Source organism: Xenopus laevis, chromosome 6L (assembly GCF_017654675.1).
Source record: "Xenopus laevis strain J_2021 chromosome 6L, Xenopus_laevis_v10.1, whole genome shotgun sequence".
Classification (NCBI taxonomy): Eukaryota; Metazoa; Chordata; class Amphibia; order Anura; family Pipidae; genus Xenopus; species Xenopus laevis.
Window position 1 is genome coordinate 118896048 of NC_054381.1, and position 15820 is coordinate 118911867.

At 38.1% G+C, this 15820-nt stretch overlaps 1 protein-coding gene across 2 annotated transcripts; it reads left to right on the top strand.

The window, feature by feature from the left end:
* Positions 1–9079: 9079 nt before the first annotated feature.
* ttr.L (transthyretin L homeolog) lies at positions 9080–14179 on the top strand. Of its 2 annotated transcripts, none has more exon segments than NM_001087879.1 (4): positions 9080–9183; positions 10619–10764; positions 11363–11498; positions 13905–14179. In NM_001087879.1, coding segments are annotated over 4 exon segments (462 nt in total). In that variant the 5' UTR covers positions 9080–9117; the 3' UTR covers positions 14019–14179.
* The last annotated feature ends 1641 nt before the right edge of the window (positions 14180–15820 follow it).

A 15820-nucleotide genomic window follows, 5' to 3' on the forward strand; every position in this document is an offset into this window, starting at 1 on the left:
GAATTAGAGGGAACATTGGAAAGTTACCCCTTCTTTGGAAGATTCATTTTTCCCTGGAGTTCAACAGGGCATAACATCTCCTTAATACTGTTCCCTTTGCTATAGCTAAAAATGTGTGTGTTCGGGGGGTCCACAAAAATCTAACCAGAACCCTTTGTAAAATTGGCCAGGGTTTCCTTATTAGCTTCTCTGTTTTTTAAGTGTGTTATATAGCTTTAAAGATCAAAAGGATGCAAGCCTTGCTACTCTTGTCTTTGTTATTTTGATACTTCTTTCATAAAAGAATACATAATTCTAAGCAACTTTGCAATACATATTCATTCAATTTGTTCTATGGTATTGCTATTGAAAACAGTGTTTGTCTGTCCCTGTCTATTCTCTGCCCTGATGGCTCAGACTGTTGATTTAATGTAAGAAAGGGCTGTCCAACTGGCGACCCCCCTGCATTGTTTAAACATCAAACTCAGACTAATCCTCTGTATTGTTCACACCTGTAATCCCCCTGCATTGTTCACACTTGTAACACCTCTATTATTCACACCCCTAAAGCCCTGTACTGTTCATACCTGAGACCCAGACTGAAACTGCCCACATTGTTCACCTGTTCACACTTTATACAAAATGCTAATAGAGCACCAGCACAGTGTCACTATATGTAGTACATTTTAGCAGGGCCGGAACTAGGGGTAGGCAGAAGAGGCACTTGCCTAGGGCGCAAAGGCACAGGGGCGCCAGGCACGTACCTCTTCTGACGCCTTCCCCTAGCTCTGACCGCTATGTTCAATAGCTGTGGCTGAAGTTCTACGTCGAGTAGGGACTTCTGCGCATGCGCAATCGCGCGGATTCTGCGCAACCGCGCGGATTCTGCGCAACCGCGCGGATTCTGCGCATGCGCAATCGCGCGGATTCTGCACATGCGCACTCGCGCTTCCTTGCCACTTACACGCTTCTGCGCATGCGCGAGCGGCGGGGTCAAAGGACTTGGCCGGGTTGCCTAGGGCGCCCGACCGAGTAGGCCCGGCACTGCATTTTAGAGTGGTCCTGAATAGCTTTCACTGTCTCTTGCTCTGTTCTGCCTTCCATATGTTCCCTGTGTGTGCCCTGCTCTGCCTGTGTGTGCCACATACTCTGCCTGTGTGTGACATACTCTGCCTGCGTGTGCCCTACTCTGCCTGTGTGTGACATACTCTGCCTGTGTGTGCCCTGCTCTGCCTGTGTGTGCCCTGCTCTGCCTGTGTGTGCCACATGCTCTGCCTGCAGGGGCGTAACTACCGGGGGAGCAGGGGTTGCAAATGGGCCAGGGCCCGCACCCCGCAGGGCCCCCCCGGAAGATCGTGCGCGCTGCAGCCGGCTGGAGTCAGCTGCAGCGGCAGAGAAAAATCACGCAGACGAGGGTGGGGGCGGGCCCGTCTGCACGGCCCGCACCAGGGCCCGTCCCCACGTTACGTTACTGTCTGCCTGTGTGTGTCCTGCTCTGCCTGTGGAACATATGACTAGTATTTGTTCTGGGGCTTTTTTAGAATTTGAAAATAAATTATTGTTAGGGGCCCCTAAGGTGTTTAATCATGTACTGGGGGTGCTGTGTTGTCCAAGGAGAAGAGGCGGCATATGGATTTAAGGGTATGTCTTAAAATAACAACTTTTTTCCCATATGAGTGATAAGTGATATCCCTGCAATGAGCACCAATCATTCGTTCTTTTTGGTGTGTTAACACAATTAATGTGGACATGATCTTGTGGTAACATGGGTGTGGTTTAAAAAGAGAGGGAGTGGTCACTGGCTTCCATTATCGGCCCTCCGCTATGTAGGCAGGAAATATTTCGGCCCTCGGTACCACAGAAGTTGGACAGCACTAATGCAAGACAAGGCAGCTGAGGGGGAACTTAAGACTTTTGCAACATTAAAAAGTAATAACCAGGAGTTAAGCAAATGCTGCTTTCAATGGCAGATGATTTTACAAATAATCTTAAAAGCACTGAAATGAATGTTTATTGGAAAGTTGCTTAGAAATATGTTTTCTTCTATTAGGCATTTTTTTATTTTGGGGCTGAATTGTCCTTTAAGATATGAAGATCCAAATTACAGAAAGATCCATTATTCGGAACCCCGCCAGGTCCTAAACTTGTATAGAGACTTTGTTTATCGATACTTGCCAACAACATATTGTCAGGTAATAATGGCAACCGTTAAATCCAAATAGAAGATCATTTATGTCTTTTAGGGCAGAGACAAATCTCCTCTTCTTCTGGGCGAACTGCCTTCTCCTGATATGTAAATCGCCTGCGGAATGGCACTTGGATCGCTTAGTTTTCTGAAGTCGCCCGAAGTCGCCTCACAAGGAAGATTAGGATGAAGAAGAGGAGATTTGTCGCCGGGTGACTAATCTCCCCGAATCTGAACGTGTGTCTCTGCCCTTACTTGTGGTCAAGGGCTTAAAGAAATAATATTCAAATGTTCTCCTCTTTCTAATTCTACTCACCTATAATTAATGCTGGAAAGCTTTATGCTAGTAATTACATGTCACTTTATAAAATGACATTCATTGAAGCTGCTGTGAGTGAGAGAATGAAAAGAGAGAAATGAAAAGTGGGGAGAAGACAATGCTTCAGAAGTCTTGAAAGTAAATATGCAGAGAATTTAGTATATCCAGCAATGATTAAATAGAATGTAGTTATTTGTGCACGTAATAAATCACAATGGCTCTGGCTTCTGTCTCTAGAATAATACCTAAAGAGAAAACTAGAGGGCAATTTAAATGGCCTTAATAACAGTAAGTAAAATTTGTAGTTTAATTGGCAGAGACAGATGACAATATGCAGAAAATGTAAGCTGTTCAATTGCCCAGTAAGGTGCTGTATTCAGAGGTAATGATCATCTATTGAGCAGCATTAGTCTAAAGATGTGGGAACACACTAACTTCTTTATCTTTTATGCAACACTATATGAAGTGTTTAATCTTCCTCCTTTTAATGATATTTGTTCCTCTTGTACCTCTGCTCCTTGCAAACTCTGTGTCGATAAGAGATATGCCAAACAAACCTCCAGACACTGGAAAACACAGGCACCACCTGAACTTTGAGCAGACAGAAATGTCTAGACACAGCAATAAATGTCTTAAAGTGATACAGACACTAAAAAACTACTTTTTAAAATATGAATGAACATTAAAAGTTACCTATAGGTCATGTTGATTGTTTTTTGCTGAGAGGTTTGTTTTTGTAAGTAATTGTTAGTTAAAGTTCCTAAACCTGACTGTTTTGCCAACCCGACTGTCCCATCTCAGCCTGTTTTATGGCAAAATTATAAGAAGCATACAAAGTACATTTTTTGGTAGATGTAAAAAAAGGTTCTGGTTTCTGGTGTTGGAATCTCTTTAAATGCTGAAACTACAACAGCTCCTTAAGGTTAGGGCACCTGCAGTCAAGGTGTTTTATTAAAATGCCGCATATCACTTACCCACATCATAATGTCAGCGCAATCCCATTGGCATCAACAGGGGACAACTTGTGTTACTTAGTGACTTGATTGTGAATAAGAATGCAAATCCATATATTTTCCTTGTATGTTGTGTGCTTGGATATGAGGAAACCAGTTTAATTAGACTTTTGTTGCTTTATAAAACATTAACCTTAGGTCTTACACAAATAATCTTAGAATAGAGCCATACACTATAGAACTATTTTGCAGTGTCAGCATTTGCAGTGAGCTTGTTATACAACATACTATATGCTGAGGATCAGCTTTTTGTGAAATAAAAAATCTATGGGGCCTTTGAATAGACTGGGGGCTAAAGATCCATTGGAGGTAGCAATTGGCATCTTCCAGTTGGACAGCTCTGCTATAGATGGTAAGCCAAGAAATGTTTTGTTCTGTTGCATTGTTCACAGTATTACACAACGTCACGTGTTTTTATTACCATCCTTAATTGCTCATTAGATGCAAATAAACTCAACTGTTTGGATAGATTCAAAGGAATTGTTCAATGTAAAAATAAAAACAGTGTAAATAGATAGGCTGTACAAAATAAAAAATGTTTCGAATTTAGTTAGTTAGCCAAAAATGTAATGTATAAAGGCTGGAGTGACTGGGTGTCTAACATAATAGCCTGAACACTACTTCCTGCTTGCAGCTCCATTGGTTTCCACTGATTACCAGGCAGTAACCAATCAGAGACTTGAGTGGGGGGCACATGAGCCATAACTGTTGCTTTTGAATCTGAGCTGATCAATTGCAAACTCACTGAACAGTTATGTCCCATGTGGCCCCCCTTCAAGTCACTGACTAACTCAGAGTTAGAGAGCTGAAAAGCAGGAAGTAGTGTTCTGGCTATTATGGCACACATCCAGTCACTCCAGCCTTTATACATTACATTTTTGGCTAACTAACTATATTAGATTTTTTTTTTATCTTGCACAGCCTATTTACCCAGTTTTTATTTTTACACTGAACTGTTCCTTAAAAGAAATAAAGTACCTTTAGGATTTTTGACAGAGAGAATATTAATGTGTATTTTTTTAAATCATTTTCTCTACTTACAATGCCTGGGGTCTTATTATAAGAACTCTCATCATTTTAGCACCATGTAAAATCACATATAGGTGTTTAAACATTCCATTGTAAAAAGACAGATTTACCACCTTTAACTTGTGCCGTTGACTTAATGACGTTAATGAATTATGCCAGGCCTGAGGTGCTGTGAAATAATTATTTATTTGGCTTTAGTCAAATGGCTATTTTTGATGCAATATTTCCACACTCACTATGCACTCCAGTTGGCTTAGTACTGGGAGTCATCAACTGATTGGAGTTGCACCTGGTAATCTGACTGCCCTGTTGGCCAATCAGAAACAGTCTCTGATATTTTTCCCCTTCTCTTTCCAGTATGCCATTCTGATTTTTTGCCTACTATGGTTGCAACTTTTCACTTCCGCAAAATCCAAACAAGGGGATGGGATGCTAGCATCAAGGGCGGAACAGTGGCATATGGGGGTGGGCTTGTGACTTTGGGGACATGTTTTGTTTCATGTAGGCAGGGTTTTGATATCAGAGGTGGTTATTGGCCAGAATATTGTTAGGGTTTCACAAGGCTGACACCTGAACAGGTAGTTGTGGCCCAAACAGCCCGAAGAAAAAACAAACTATTCAGGTCAAAACCAAACAGGTGGCAACCCTAACCCCTGTTCACTCCCATACCCTCTTCTCTTCATACTTCCAACCCATCACCTGCAATATTGGACTATTTCAGTCTGAAAGATCCTTTAGATAACAATAGATTAGATATTTATACTATTAACTTAACATTACGTTTAATGTATTTCCAGAGGAAAGAAATTTTTGGTCCATTGTTTATCACTGCTTTCTCACGGCATCCAGATCTTTGGTTCAGTGCTGACCATGGCAGAAGGAGTTTGTATGGGTTTTATATGGGTTTCTCTGTTTTCTCCCACAATCCAAAATCATGGAGACAGATTAACTGGCTCCAAACAAGCTGAAACTGATGTGTGTGATTCTGTGCATTTGATAGGCAAATGGATTTGCTGTGACTAATATGAATGACTAAACACTCTCTTTAAAATGTTGTGCAATGTCCTACAGATGCTAATATTAAAAAAGAGTAATTAACAAAGCTCTTAACATTTTTAATTTATTGAGATATTTCTATGTGCATTCCCTAATAATCCCTTCTGCAAATGAATCTCACCTTTTAGTATAACACGGAGCTCTAAACATACTTCCTTATAATACTATAAGGAAGTATGTTTAATAATCGATGCTCAGTGATATCATTTCTGTCACATGACTTAAAGAAACGCGTGTATTTTAATAAATGATCTATCTCCTTTTTTAATATAAGAGGATATTAGTCAACTCAGAGTTCCATGACCTCTATATAAGCACTTGGCTTTTGGACTCCTCAACAACTTATATTTTACAATAGGGGGTACATTATTCAGTATGTATTATATAGTATAGTATAGCATCATTCTATTTCATGTGAAATAGAATAGTTCATGTGTAGAGCAGTCCTTGCTGGTGCTGTACAGTGAGGCCTTTTTGCTTATGGTGGATATAATAGAAGGCTTCCTACTGGAGACCATAGAATTATATATGAATACTGGTTTCTTTTTTTGGAAGGATCTTTATATATTAGTAAAGGCAAACTGTATACCCAGGTTTTTATGCAATGCATACTTTTTTGGCATGGAAAAAGCAAGAAGTTGAATGTTGAAGTTGTAGCAAGCTTACAAAAAGCATAAAATGCAATAGCCAAGGCCAATTGGATTTCTATAGGTTCATGGTCTGTGCACAAACGTATCCTCTGAGCCAGCTCTTCCGATGCCGAATACTTGCAGCTATAGGTATTGTGAAATGGTCTTTCTTGTTTGACCAAGTGGAACTTTATCATGAAGATCATAATCAGTTATGCCAATGACCTGGAGCAACTAACCTTTCCCTATTCATCTGAACTAGTAATACTGTGAAAATGTAACACGTGCATATAACTGAAGAAAATAAAATGTCTCTGCTTTGTAAAAATTACTGTATATCAATCAGCAAGGACAACCCTTGACCAAGTCATTAATTGTACTGTATAGCAAATCCGGAACTAATGTTGCAACATTTTTATTTCAAAGCAATGAAACTCAACCCATCATATTTTAGCTCACCATCCCCCTTGTGTTTTACCTACTAGTAGCAGATGCATTGTCAACTAGCAAAATGATAATTTTGGGAGATTTAAAACCCGGTGCTAGTTTCTTATGGCACCACTTTTCTTTTAGTTGACTGTGGCTTCTCCTCCTGTGACATTGGGTTTCTGCATTAGGTCCATCCTAGAAAGACACAAGGTTGCCTGATGACTATATGAGCTCTAGAGGGCAAAGAACTTGCTACTTCCAAGAAATAGGTCTTCATTCCTTTGTTTGTGACAACAAGCTTATCATACAAAAATGGGGTTAATTCTTCCACTCCTACAAAGATCAAATCAGAAATCATTGGCATCAAATTCTTTAAAAGAACCAGAACCAGCTCTAGTTAGTGGTTCTTTTTTGGTTGGAAAACGAGGGGGATGGGGTTAATCTTCTGATACTGCTAAAAACCAGTAACTGGAATCTCTTTTTCCAAGAAATGTAATACTCTTTGATCCTGTGCAGGGTAAACAGTGGGAGGCAGACCCAGACTAAATCTTTTTTATTTTTTTGTGTTTCCAGAATGATTTACATTTTTTGTCCTCCTAATTACCCCACTAACCTGGCAGCAGTATGGAAGTTATAGTGGAATATGAATAATAAAGGGCCTAAATGAAAAGAATTAAAAATATAGAATAACCATAAAATTGAAGCCTCGTACTTGAATTTTTGTGGTTGCTGGTATGTTCAGTTTCAGCCTAATAACTTAAAAATTATAAAGAGAGAAATGAAGACCAACTTATAATTTGCTTAGGTTAAATCCATCTATAAAAAACAAAAACAGTATTTCTATAGGTTAACTTCTTATTTAAACACAGTGAAACAGTCCCAATGTTGAATCCTCTTGTATCAAAAAAAATGTTGTGGCCATGAGAAATCTTACAGATCCCACCACGTTTTGAGATCAAGAGCTCTACTTATCCAAGAGAGAAAAGCAGTCTAGAGGGAGAGGCCAAATACATGTCAGCTCTTCTGGTAACGAGCAGATCTTACACCAATATGCCCATCTTGAGTGGGTGATATCTGGCTGATCCAATCGTGGACCCTAGAGCCCAACAATCAGATTAAAATGCCAGGAATGCAGATGGTGGGATTGAGGACCATATCAACAACCTGATGGAGCCCTTGATCTGATGGGAATTTTAAGCCTCCTGACCAATATCTGTCTGTCGGAGGACCCCATATACTGGCCAATAAGCTGCCAACTTTGTTTGTTGGCAGATTTTCTTGGCCCATGTATGGCCACCTTAACTCTTTCCTATGTGATACATGTTGGAAAAAGGCTAAAACCATTATACTCAGAGTTTATCCATCCAAGCCACATGTGGAGAATTCATACAACAAAGATTCTTTTGTTCCTGTTCCAGTATGGAAATTTAGAATTTCTCATTTCCTACCTAAAAAAGAAAAACAGAAATGTAATAGATTTAATATTCATCAAGAAGTTCAAGATCCAAGGAGTTGACCCATTCTGCAGCTAAAAAAATGTAAACAGGAGACTTTATAACTCTAGATTTAGAGAATGGATGTATTCATGTGCTCATAAGGCCTTGCTAGCAATAAACATACTAAACCCCAAAAACTATAGGTCCCTCTAAGTTATGCAGGTTCCCACAAGGTGTAGCTCACATATTTGGTGCACACAGAATGTGTTATACAGTATGTACGCAAGTATTTTGGTAATGGATGGACCCAACCATCACTTTGCACACAGCGATTCTTAAAACATACTTCTCATTTATCCAGGTCATGATATACAGTATTAAGTAGAATTAAGTCAAAGGCAACTGGACATTTAGAGTTTTTCTTGAAAACGTTTCACCACTCATCCGAGTGGCTTCTTCGCTTGAGTGGTGAAGCGTTTTCAAGAAAAACTCTAAATGACCCGTTGCTGTTCACTTAATTCTATTAGGTACTGTATATCATTATAAGTGCTACAAAAAATTAAAGGGAACATTGGTGGGGGCAAAAGATTAAGATTACAGATTGTGCTAACCCCAAATAAATCGCAGCTCATTATAAAGGTTGAAATTATAATACTTACATCATTCTGAAGATGAGACTTTAAAACATAAATGTTATTCTGTCCGTCTATGTAATTGTTAAATAGACATAAAAAGTGACATATTTAGTAAAAAAAAAGGGGCCAATGTTACGCCAGAAATAATCAGCCGTTATAATCTATACATGCTCAAAGCTAAAAATTCCCAAGAACAAATGTTTAGGTTTAATCCTGTAGCAAAACTAATCTCCCCAGATAAAGCCCATGTGTGAGTTACTTATTCTCTTATTGTGTACTAAGTAAATAATCTGAATCAGCAGGTTTCTCGTTATATATATGCACTTATCTGTGGATTCAGTATAAATTCCCCCGGTTGTTCTCTAGCTAGCATAGTGTGCACAATCGCATACACCTTCTGAACAACAATGGCTTCCTTCAAGTCTTTTCTTCTCTTAGCCCTACTGGCAATTGTCTCAGAGGCTGCACCACCGGTGAGTATGTTGGCCCGTTAATTGTAGACTGATGTTATAGAGCACAGTCAGTGATACGTGTATATAATACTTAAGGTGATAGCTATCATTTTTTTGCTCTTCCAGTCAAGCGAAACATTAACGGGGTTATTTATCAAGCTTGGGGTAACCCAACTTTCCGGGAGGGGTTGAGTGTGGGTGAAGGGGTGGTTATTCATTTATGGTGATCCGAAGGGAGTACGGAGGTTTAATCACTAGGCGGGTCTGATGGAATAGTTTCAGTTTTCCGTTTTGCCCATACTGGCACTTTTTCTGAAGGAAGTAGTTCATAGACAAGCCAGAGCCATTGTGTTAATTGCCTGGAGGTGGATTTTTGTCCTAGACCTTTAATTACTGATACAGGGGTACATCATTTTCAGTTGAGCCCATTACACTGATTCTTTATTTCTCAGCCTGCTGCCTGACTTCTAATATCCTTATACTTTACAATGAGGGTAATATGGTGAGTATAGCTGTGCTAATTATTTATTACATACAGAGAGGAGGTTCATTTAGTTATTTAGAGCCACCAGGCTTAATACTGTCAAGGGCCCATCCAGCTCCAGATCAGTTCTTTATTGATCTGTTCATCCCTCTTTCTGAACAAAAATTCTGTTTAAAAGACTTTGCAAACAACTAACATCTACTTTTTGGCACTAGATTTTACAGTCAGATTTATTTATTTCCTGATAAATGTAGAATGTTCCCGAGGTGGGACCAAGCAATGATTTCTGAAATAAATATAAGTGTGTCTTAAATAAAAAGGCATAGAACATATCTTATCTACGCCCCACAATTCCATGCTGGGGGATTCAAGAATGCACATTAGACAATATCAACATACAGCACACTATTTATTTGTAAATACGTGGAAGGAAAAGCACATCTCTGTTATAGCCACGACTACTACAGCCTCTTTAAGAGTGCAGCACAATATTTCGGGTGACATAGGGGGTCTTACTGCTTCCATGAGCATTGTGCAGCAACCTCAATAAATGGAATTGTTTCCTTCTACTATTCACAAATCTGCTGCTACATCAGAATCTTTCTGATTTTATTGCACTTTGTTTCTCAAGAAGCAATGGTTAGTACTACTGCCTTGCAGTGCTGGGGTTCTAGTCTGGGCAGATGGGGTCCCAGGTTTACTTCTAATCTGGGCACTATGTGCAAGGAGTGGATATGCTTTTCCAGTACTCCAGTATCCATAACACATTCTGGCACAATACTGACAAAATTGAGCCTAGTGAGTGATAGGGACCTCAAACTGTAAGCTCCACTGGAGCAGAGACTGATATGAATGATATACAATCTCTGTAAAGGCTGCAGAATAGATTTGTGCAATACAAATAAAGGCTAATAATGAGAATAATAATAATCTAACTCACAGCATGATCACCCATCTTGTTTTGTCTCATAGGGACATGCTTCCCATGGAGAAGCCGACTCCAAGTGTCCCCTAATGGTAAAAGTATTGGATGCAGTGAGAGGAATCCCCGCTGCCAATCTGCTAGTGAACGTTTTCAGGCAGACTGAAAGTGGAAAGTGGGAGCAGATCACTAGTGGGTAAGGAACTGAACATAAATACAAATACTATTTCTTCTTCTATATAGAATATGCTTTAGTGTAATAATGTAAGGTTCAAAGAGCATATTATAAGTGCGTGATTTCTTGCAAGTATTCTTCATATTGCAATTGCAATTATGTTTGCAATTATTGCGTGTTTAAGTGAAAAATAGAATTTATATTTGATGGGTCACTCTTGCCTTTTCCTGTAGTTTTTTAAATTCATGATTAAAATTCCTTTCAATACTGTTCTGATACCCGATATTAGTGTGTGTGTATATATATATATATGACTCACTAAAACTATACTGTATTATAATAAATAAAGTACCCCTTGTTGTAATATATGAGGATATTAGAAGTAACCTCGGAGTTCCCTGACGGCCTTTGACTTTTTATATGGTCATGGAATGGCTCGGTGACTTTATATATATATATATATATATATATATATATATATATATATATATGTATACACACACACCCACACAGTATATGTGTGTGTGCGCAAAAAGAATTTAATGTAGACATTAGAGGTAAAACATTATTATAAACATTTTTTCTTCATAAATAAACCTTTTCCTCTAATTTTTTTTAGAAAAACCACCGAGCTTGGAGAAATCCATAATCTCACTACAGATGAGCAATTCACAGAAGGAGTCTACAAAATTGAATTTGCAACAAAGGCTTTCTGGGGAAAACTTGGCCTCTCTCCCTTCCATGAATACGTTGATGTAAGTGTGGATGATGCTAAATTATATCAGAATTTGCAAAATAGAAAAACAAATAATATCATACCCCATGTCCATTTTAAAGCAGGCCGGAAAGACATTTGTCTTAGAACTATGACCTCTGTAGTGCCAATTAGCTATTATCACAAATTATAAATATTATTATTGAAGTCAGTGGTTATATAGTATGCAACATTGACAGTGACATCATAGGGGTCACCTCTCCCCCCCTCCCCAATCATCAAAAAAATGCCAACCTTGTGATCTATGTGACCCCACTGGCTGGCTATTCATTTTGCAGTAGTTTTACAGTTGCTCTGGTAGCCATGTGTTTCCCTGTTATAAGCAGAATTCCCAAAGGCCCACCGGGAAAATTGTAGCAATCATATCTGATCAGAAGTTCATTGCAGTACTGTAATTCTAGCCAACATAAACCCTAATGTTAGTTTTGTTTTTAGATTTGAATGAAAGTGCACATAGGAAGACACTAAGGGGCAGATTTATCAAAATGTGAGTTTAGAGCTTTATAAATAAACTATTATTCCTATGGGATTTTTAGAATTGTATTTGTCAATGGATGAAAGTTAGAACTCACCATTTGATAAATACGGTTCTCAAAATCCCATAGGAATGAATTGAACGTCGGTGAGATTTTATGTAAGTTCTAGGGGACAAATTTATCAAGGGTCGAATTTCGAGGGTTAAAAAGTAAAATCCTTCGAATTCGAAGAATCTTAGCGCAAATACTTCGATCGAATAAAAATCGTTCGATCGAACGATTTTAAGCGATCGATCGAAGGATTTTTATTAGATCAAAAAAAGCTTAGAAAAGTGCTGAGGAAGGTCCCCATAGGCTAACATTGCAGCTCGGTAGGTTTAAAGTGGCAAAGTATGAAGTTGAAGTATTTTTTAAAGAGACAGTACTTCGATTATCGAATGGTCGAATAGTCAAAGATTTTTACTTCGAATTATTCGATTCGATCGAATTTGACCAATTCGATGGTCGAAGTACCCAAAAAAATATTTCGATTTTTTTTTCATTCGAATTCTTCACTCAAGCTTAGTAAAACTGCCTCTTAATGTAGCTAGGATGTAATATATATATATATATATATATATATATATATATATATATATATATATATATAACATAACCAAAAAAGGAGAAAGGCTCAAAACAACTTGATTATTTGCAATGACTGGCATGCATTGACTTGGTATGCAAGTGGATAGTGGGGGGACAAGGGCCCAGGCTAGGGGTAGTTGACAGAAGAGGTACGTGTCTTGAGCCTCCCACCACAACCATTGAACCCTGATCATGTGCCTCCTCTGCCTTCCCCTAGTTCTGGCCCTGGGTTTAGAGCACAAATTGTAACTGATTCAGATACAAGAGATCCATGTATTGGCCCTAAGGAGCACAGTTTTGTAGCCACTGACGCTCCACCACTTGCACCTGTTCCAGTAATACTTAAGCCCTAACATAATCACATATTTATATACAGTTATGGGATCCGTTATCCAGAAACCCGTTATCCAGAAACCCATTATCCAGAAATTAGAGGAAGGCCAACTCCCATAGACTCCATTATAATAAAATGTTTTTAAAAAATGATTTCATTTTTCTCTGTAATAATAAAACAGTAGCTTGTACTTGATCCAAACTAAGATATAATTAATCCTTATTGGAAGGAAAACCAGCCTATTGGGTTTATTTATGGGCTGATTTATCAAGGGTCGAAGTGAAAATTCTAATTTAGAATTTTCGAATTCAAATGTTTGGGGGTTTTTTATGTTCAAAACTGTGAAATTTGACTAGGGAATTGTTAAAATTTGATCCAAGTTTTTTCCAAAAATTCGAATTCGATTTTTAAGATTTATAATACACTGGCCCTTTAAGAACTCGAATTTGACTATTTGCCACCTTAAACCTGCCGAATTGCTATTTTAGTCTATGGAAGACGTCCTGGGATCAATTTGTAGTTGTTTGCAGCCTTTCTGACATTCAAGTTTTTTGTGCAGAAAAAACTTGAATCAAGTTCGAAAAACTTGAATCGAATTCGATTTAAGTATGCAGGTCGATCCTATGTACCCGTCTTTGAAAAGTTACATTTTTTTTTTTAATTCATTTCGACTGGTCGAATTTCAAGTTCATGGGAGTTTTAAATAACTCCCATGAACTCGAAATGCGTCCCTTGATAAATCTGCCCCTTAATGTTTAAATTAGAATTCAGGTATGTCAATCCAGATTATAGAAAGATCCTTTATCTGGAAAACCTCAGGTCCCCAGCATTCTGGATAACAGGTCCCATCTCTCTCTCTCTCTCTAGAAAAGCAATTTGATTACCATTTTAATAGGCTAATTTTTTTCTTTTAGCAATTCTAATGATAAAATGCTCCTTTATGTCTCAGGTGGTGTTCACAGCTAATGATGCCGGACATCGTCACTACACTATTGCTGTTCTGCTCACCCCCTACTCCTTCTCATCCACTGCTATTGTCAGTGAACCACACGATGATCTGTAATGAAATTAAATTTCTCTTTTACCGACTCTTTTGACTGATTATGTGCGCATAATACACAGTGTTTTTTAACTAACATTATTGTTTTTTAATCTTTTGAAACTTCCTCCAGTCTATTTCTAGGTTATGTTAACCACTGCCAAATAAACCTCTTCTGAAACAAACCTCCCCTGGCTCCTCTGTGTTTTAATAGCAAATAGATTATGAGCTAGTGCTAAGCAAGGTGCTAATATACACAATTTCAGTTGAGAAATTACTTCTTAAGTACTAATAAATAAAACGGCTACACTATATTGTTTATAAACTGTATGTGAGTGTATAGATAGGTGTATGTGTGTGAGTATATATATATATATATATATAGATAGACACAGGGGTTCATTTTGGAAGAGTTGAACTTTTTTGTCTTTTTTCAGCCCAAATTAACTATGTAAGTATGAAACAATAGTTTGACACGGCTCACCATGTAAAGCAAGATTAAAGTCTAATATAGATACAATAAGTGATGATTACTGCAGGCCATTTATTGTAATGATTGCCCATTTGATTTATTTTATATAAGCCTGTGTGCAGCCTTATAAGTATTTGCCTTGTATATGGCGTATGGGTTACTAGACCTGACTAAAATCTTGCACTGGTCATTATAAGGTTGCACTTATTCTTTTTAAATCACCCCACTTTGTTTTGAGGCTGTCTTATTTGCACATTGACCCGTGCAGCATTAAACATCACATTTTCATATTCAATACAGAAGTCACATACAGCACATTGGGATGCATTGGAACCTTATACTCATTACTGCTTTATATAAATGCCTAAATTATTATCCATGGGATTTTATAAAAACACTTTGTTTAATGCTGGTATAGTAGTCAAAATTGTATATATACCACTCCTAGCTGATATCTTTAAGGGTTTCAAATCCAATCATAGGCGTATAACAAAGAACAGGTATGGTATCTGTTACCTGGAAACCGGTTATCCAGAAAGGAATTACAGAAAGGACATCTCCCATAGACTCCACGTTTAGCAAATACTTCTCATTTTTTAAAATGATTTCCTTTGATTTCCCTGTACAGGAATGTGTTCCATTATCCAGAAACAAACAAGGGAAAGTTGTGCTCACCACAAATTTTTAAAACCATTAGACGGGGGTTCAATGAGACTCTGACCACAAAATACATATAGACAAATACAAGATTCCTCTGCACTCAACCCATTATCAATATATTTAAGACAGAGACATTTTGTGCATACTGCTACTGAAAAATGCCTTACCCTTTAAACAACACAGGGATTGTTTGTCCATATATTGCAATATATTTAAGCTGGCCAACTACGTCAAAGTCATCCCATATCTGGCCAGTCCTATGCTCAATTTTCATCTGATTCATTAAGAATTCTATTGCTTCATTATACATTTTGCACAGGGACTAAGTTTTACCTGCAACTTACTAGCTGCTTTCAAAATAAAACTCCCAAACTTGGCTGCCCTTTTATTAGACACCAGTGGGATCACCTGACTATAGCTGGGAAGGGTGGGAGCTACAACATGGAGCTGGTCACTGCTCCTGTATAAACTATAACAAACAAGGAAAAGTTGTGCTCACCACTAAAAACTAGTAAAACTAGTCCCTTTGTAAAATGTATAATGAAGCAATAGAATTCTTAATGAATCAGATGAAAATTGAGCATAGGACTGGCCAGATATGGGATGACTTTGATGTAGTTGGCCAGCTTAAATATATTGCAATATATGGACAAACAATCCCTGTTTTGTTTAAAGGGTAAGGCATTTTTCAGTA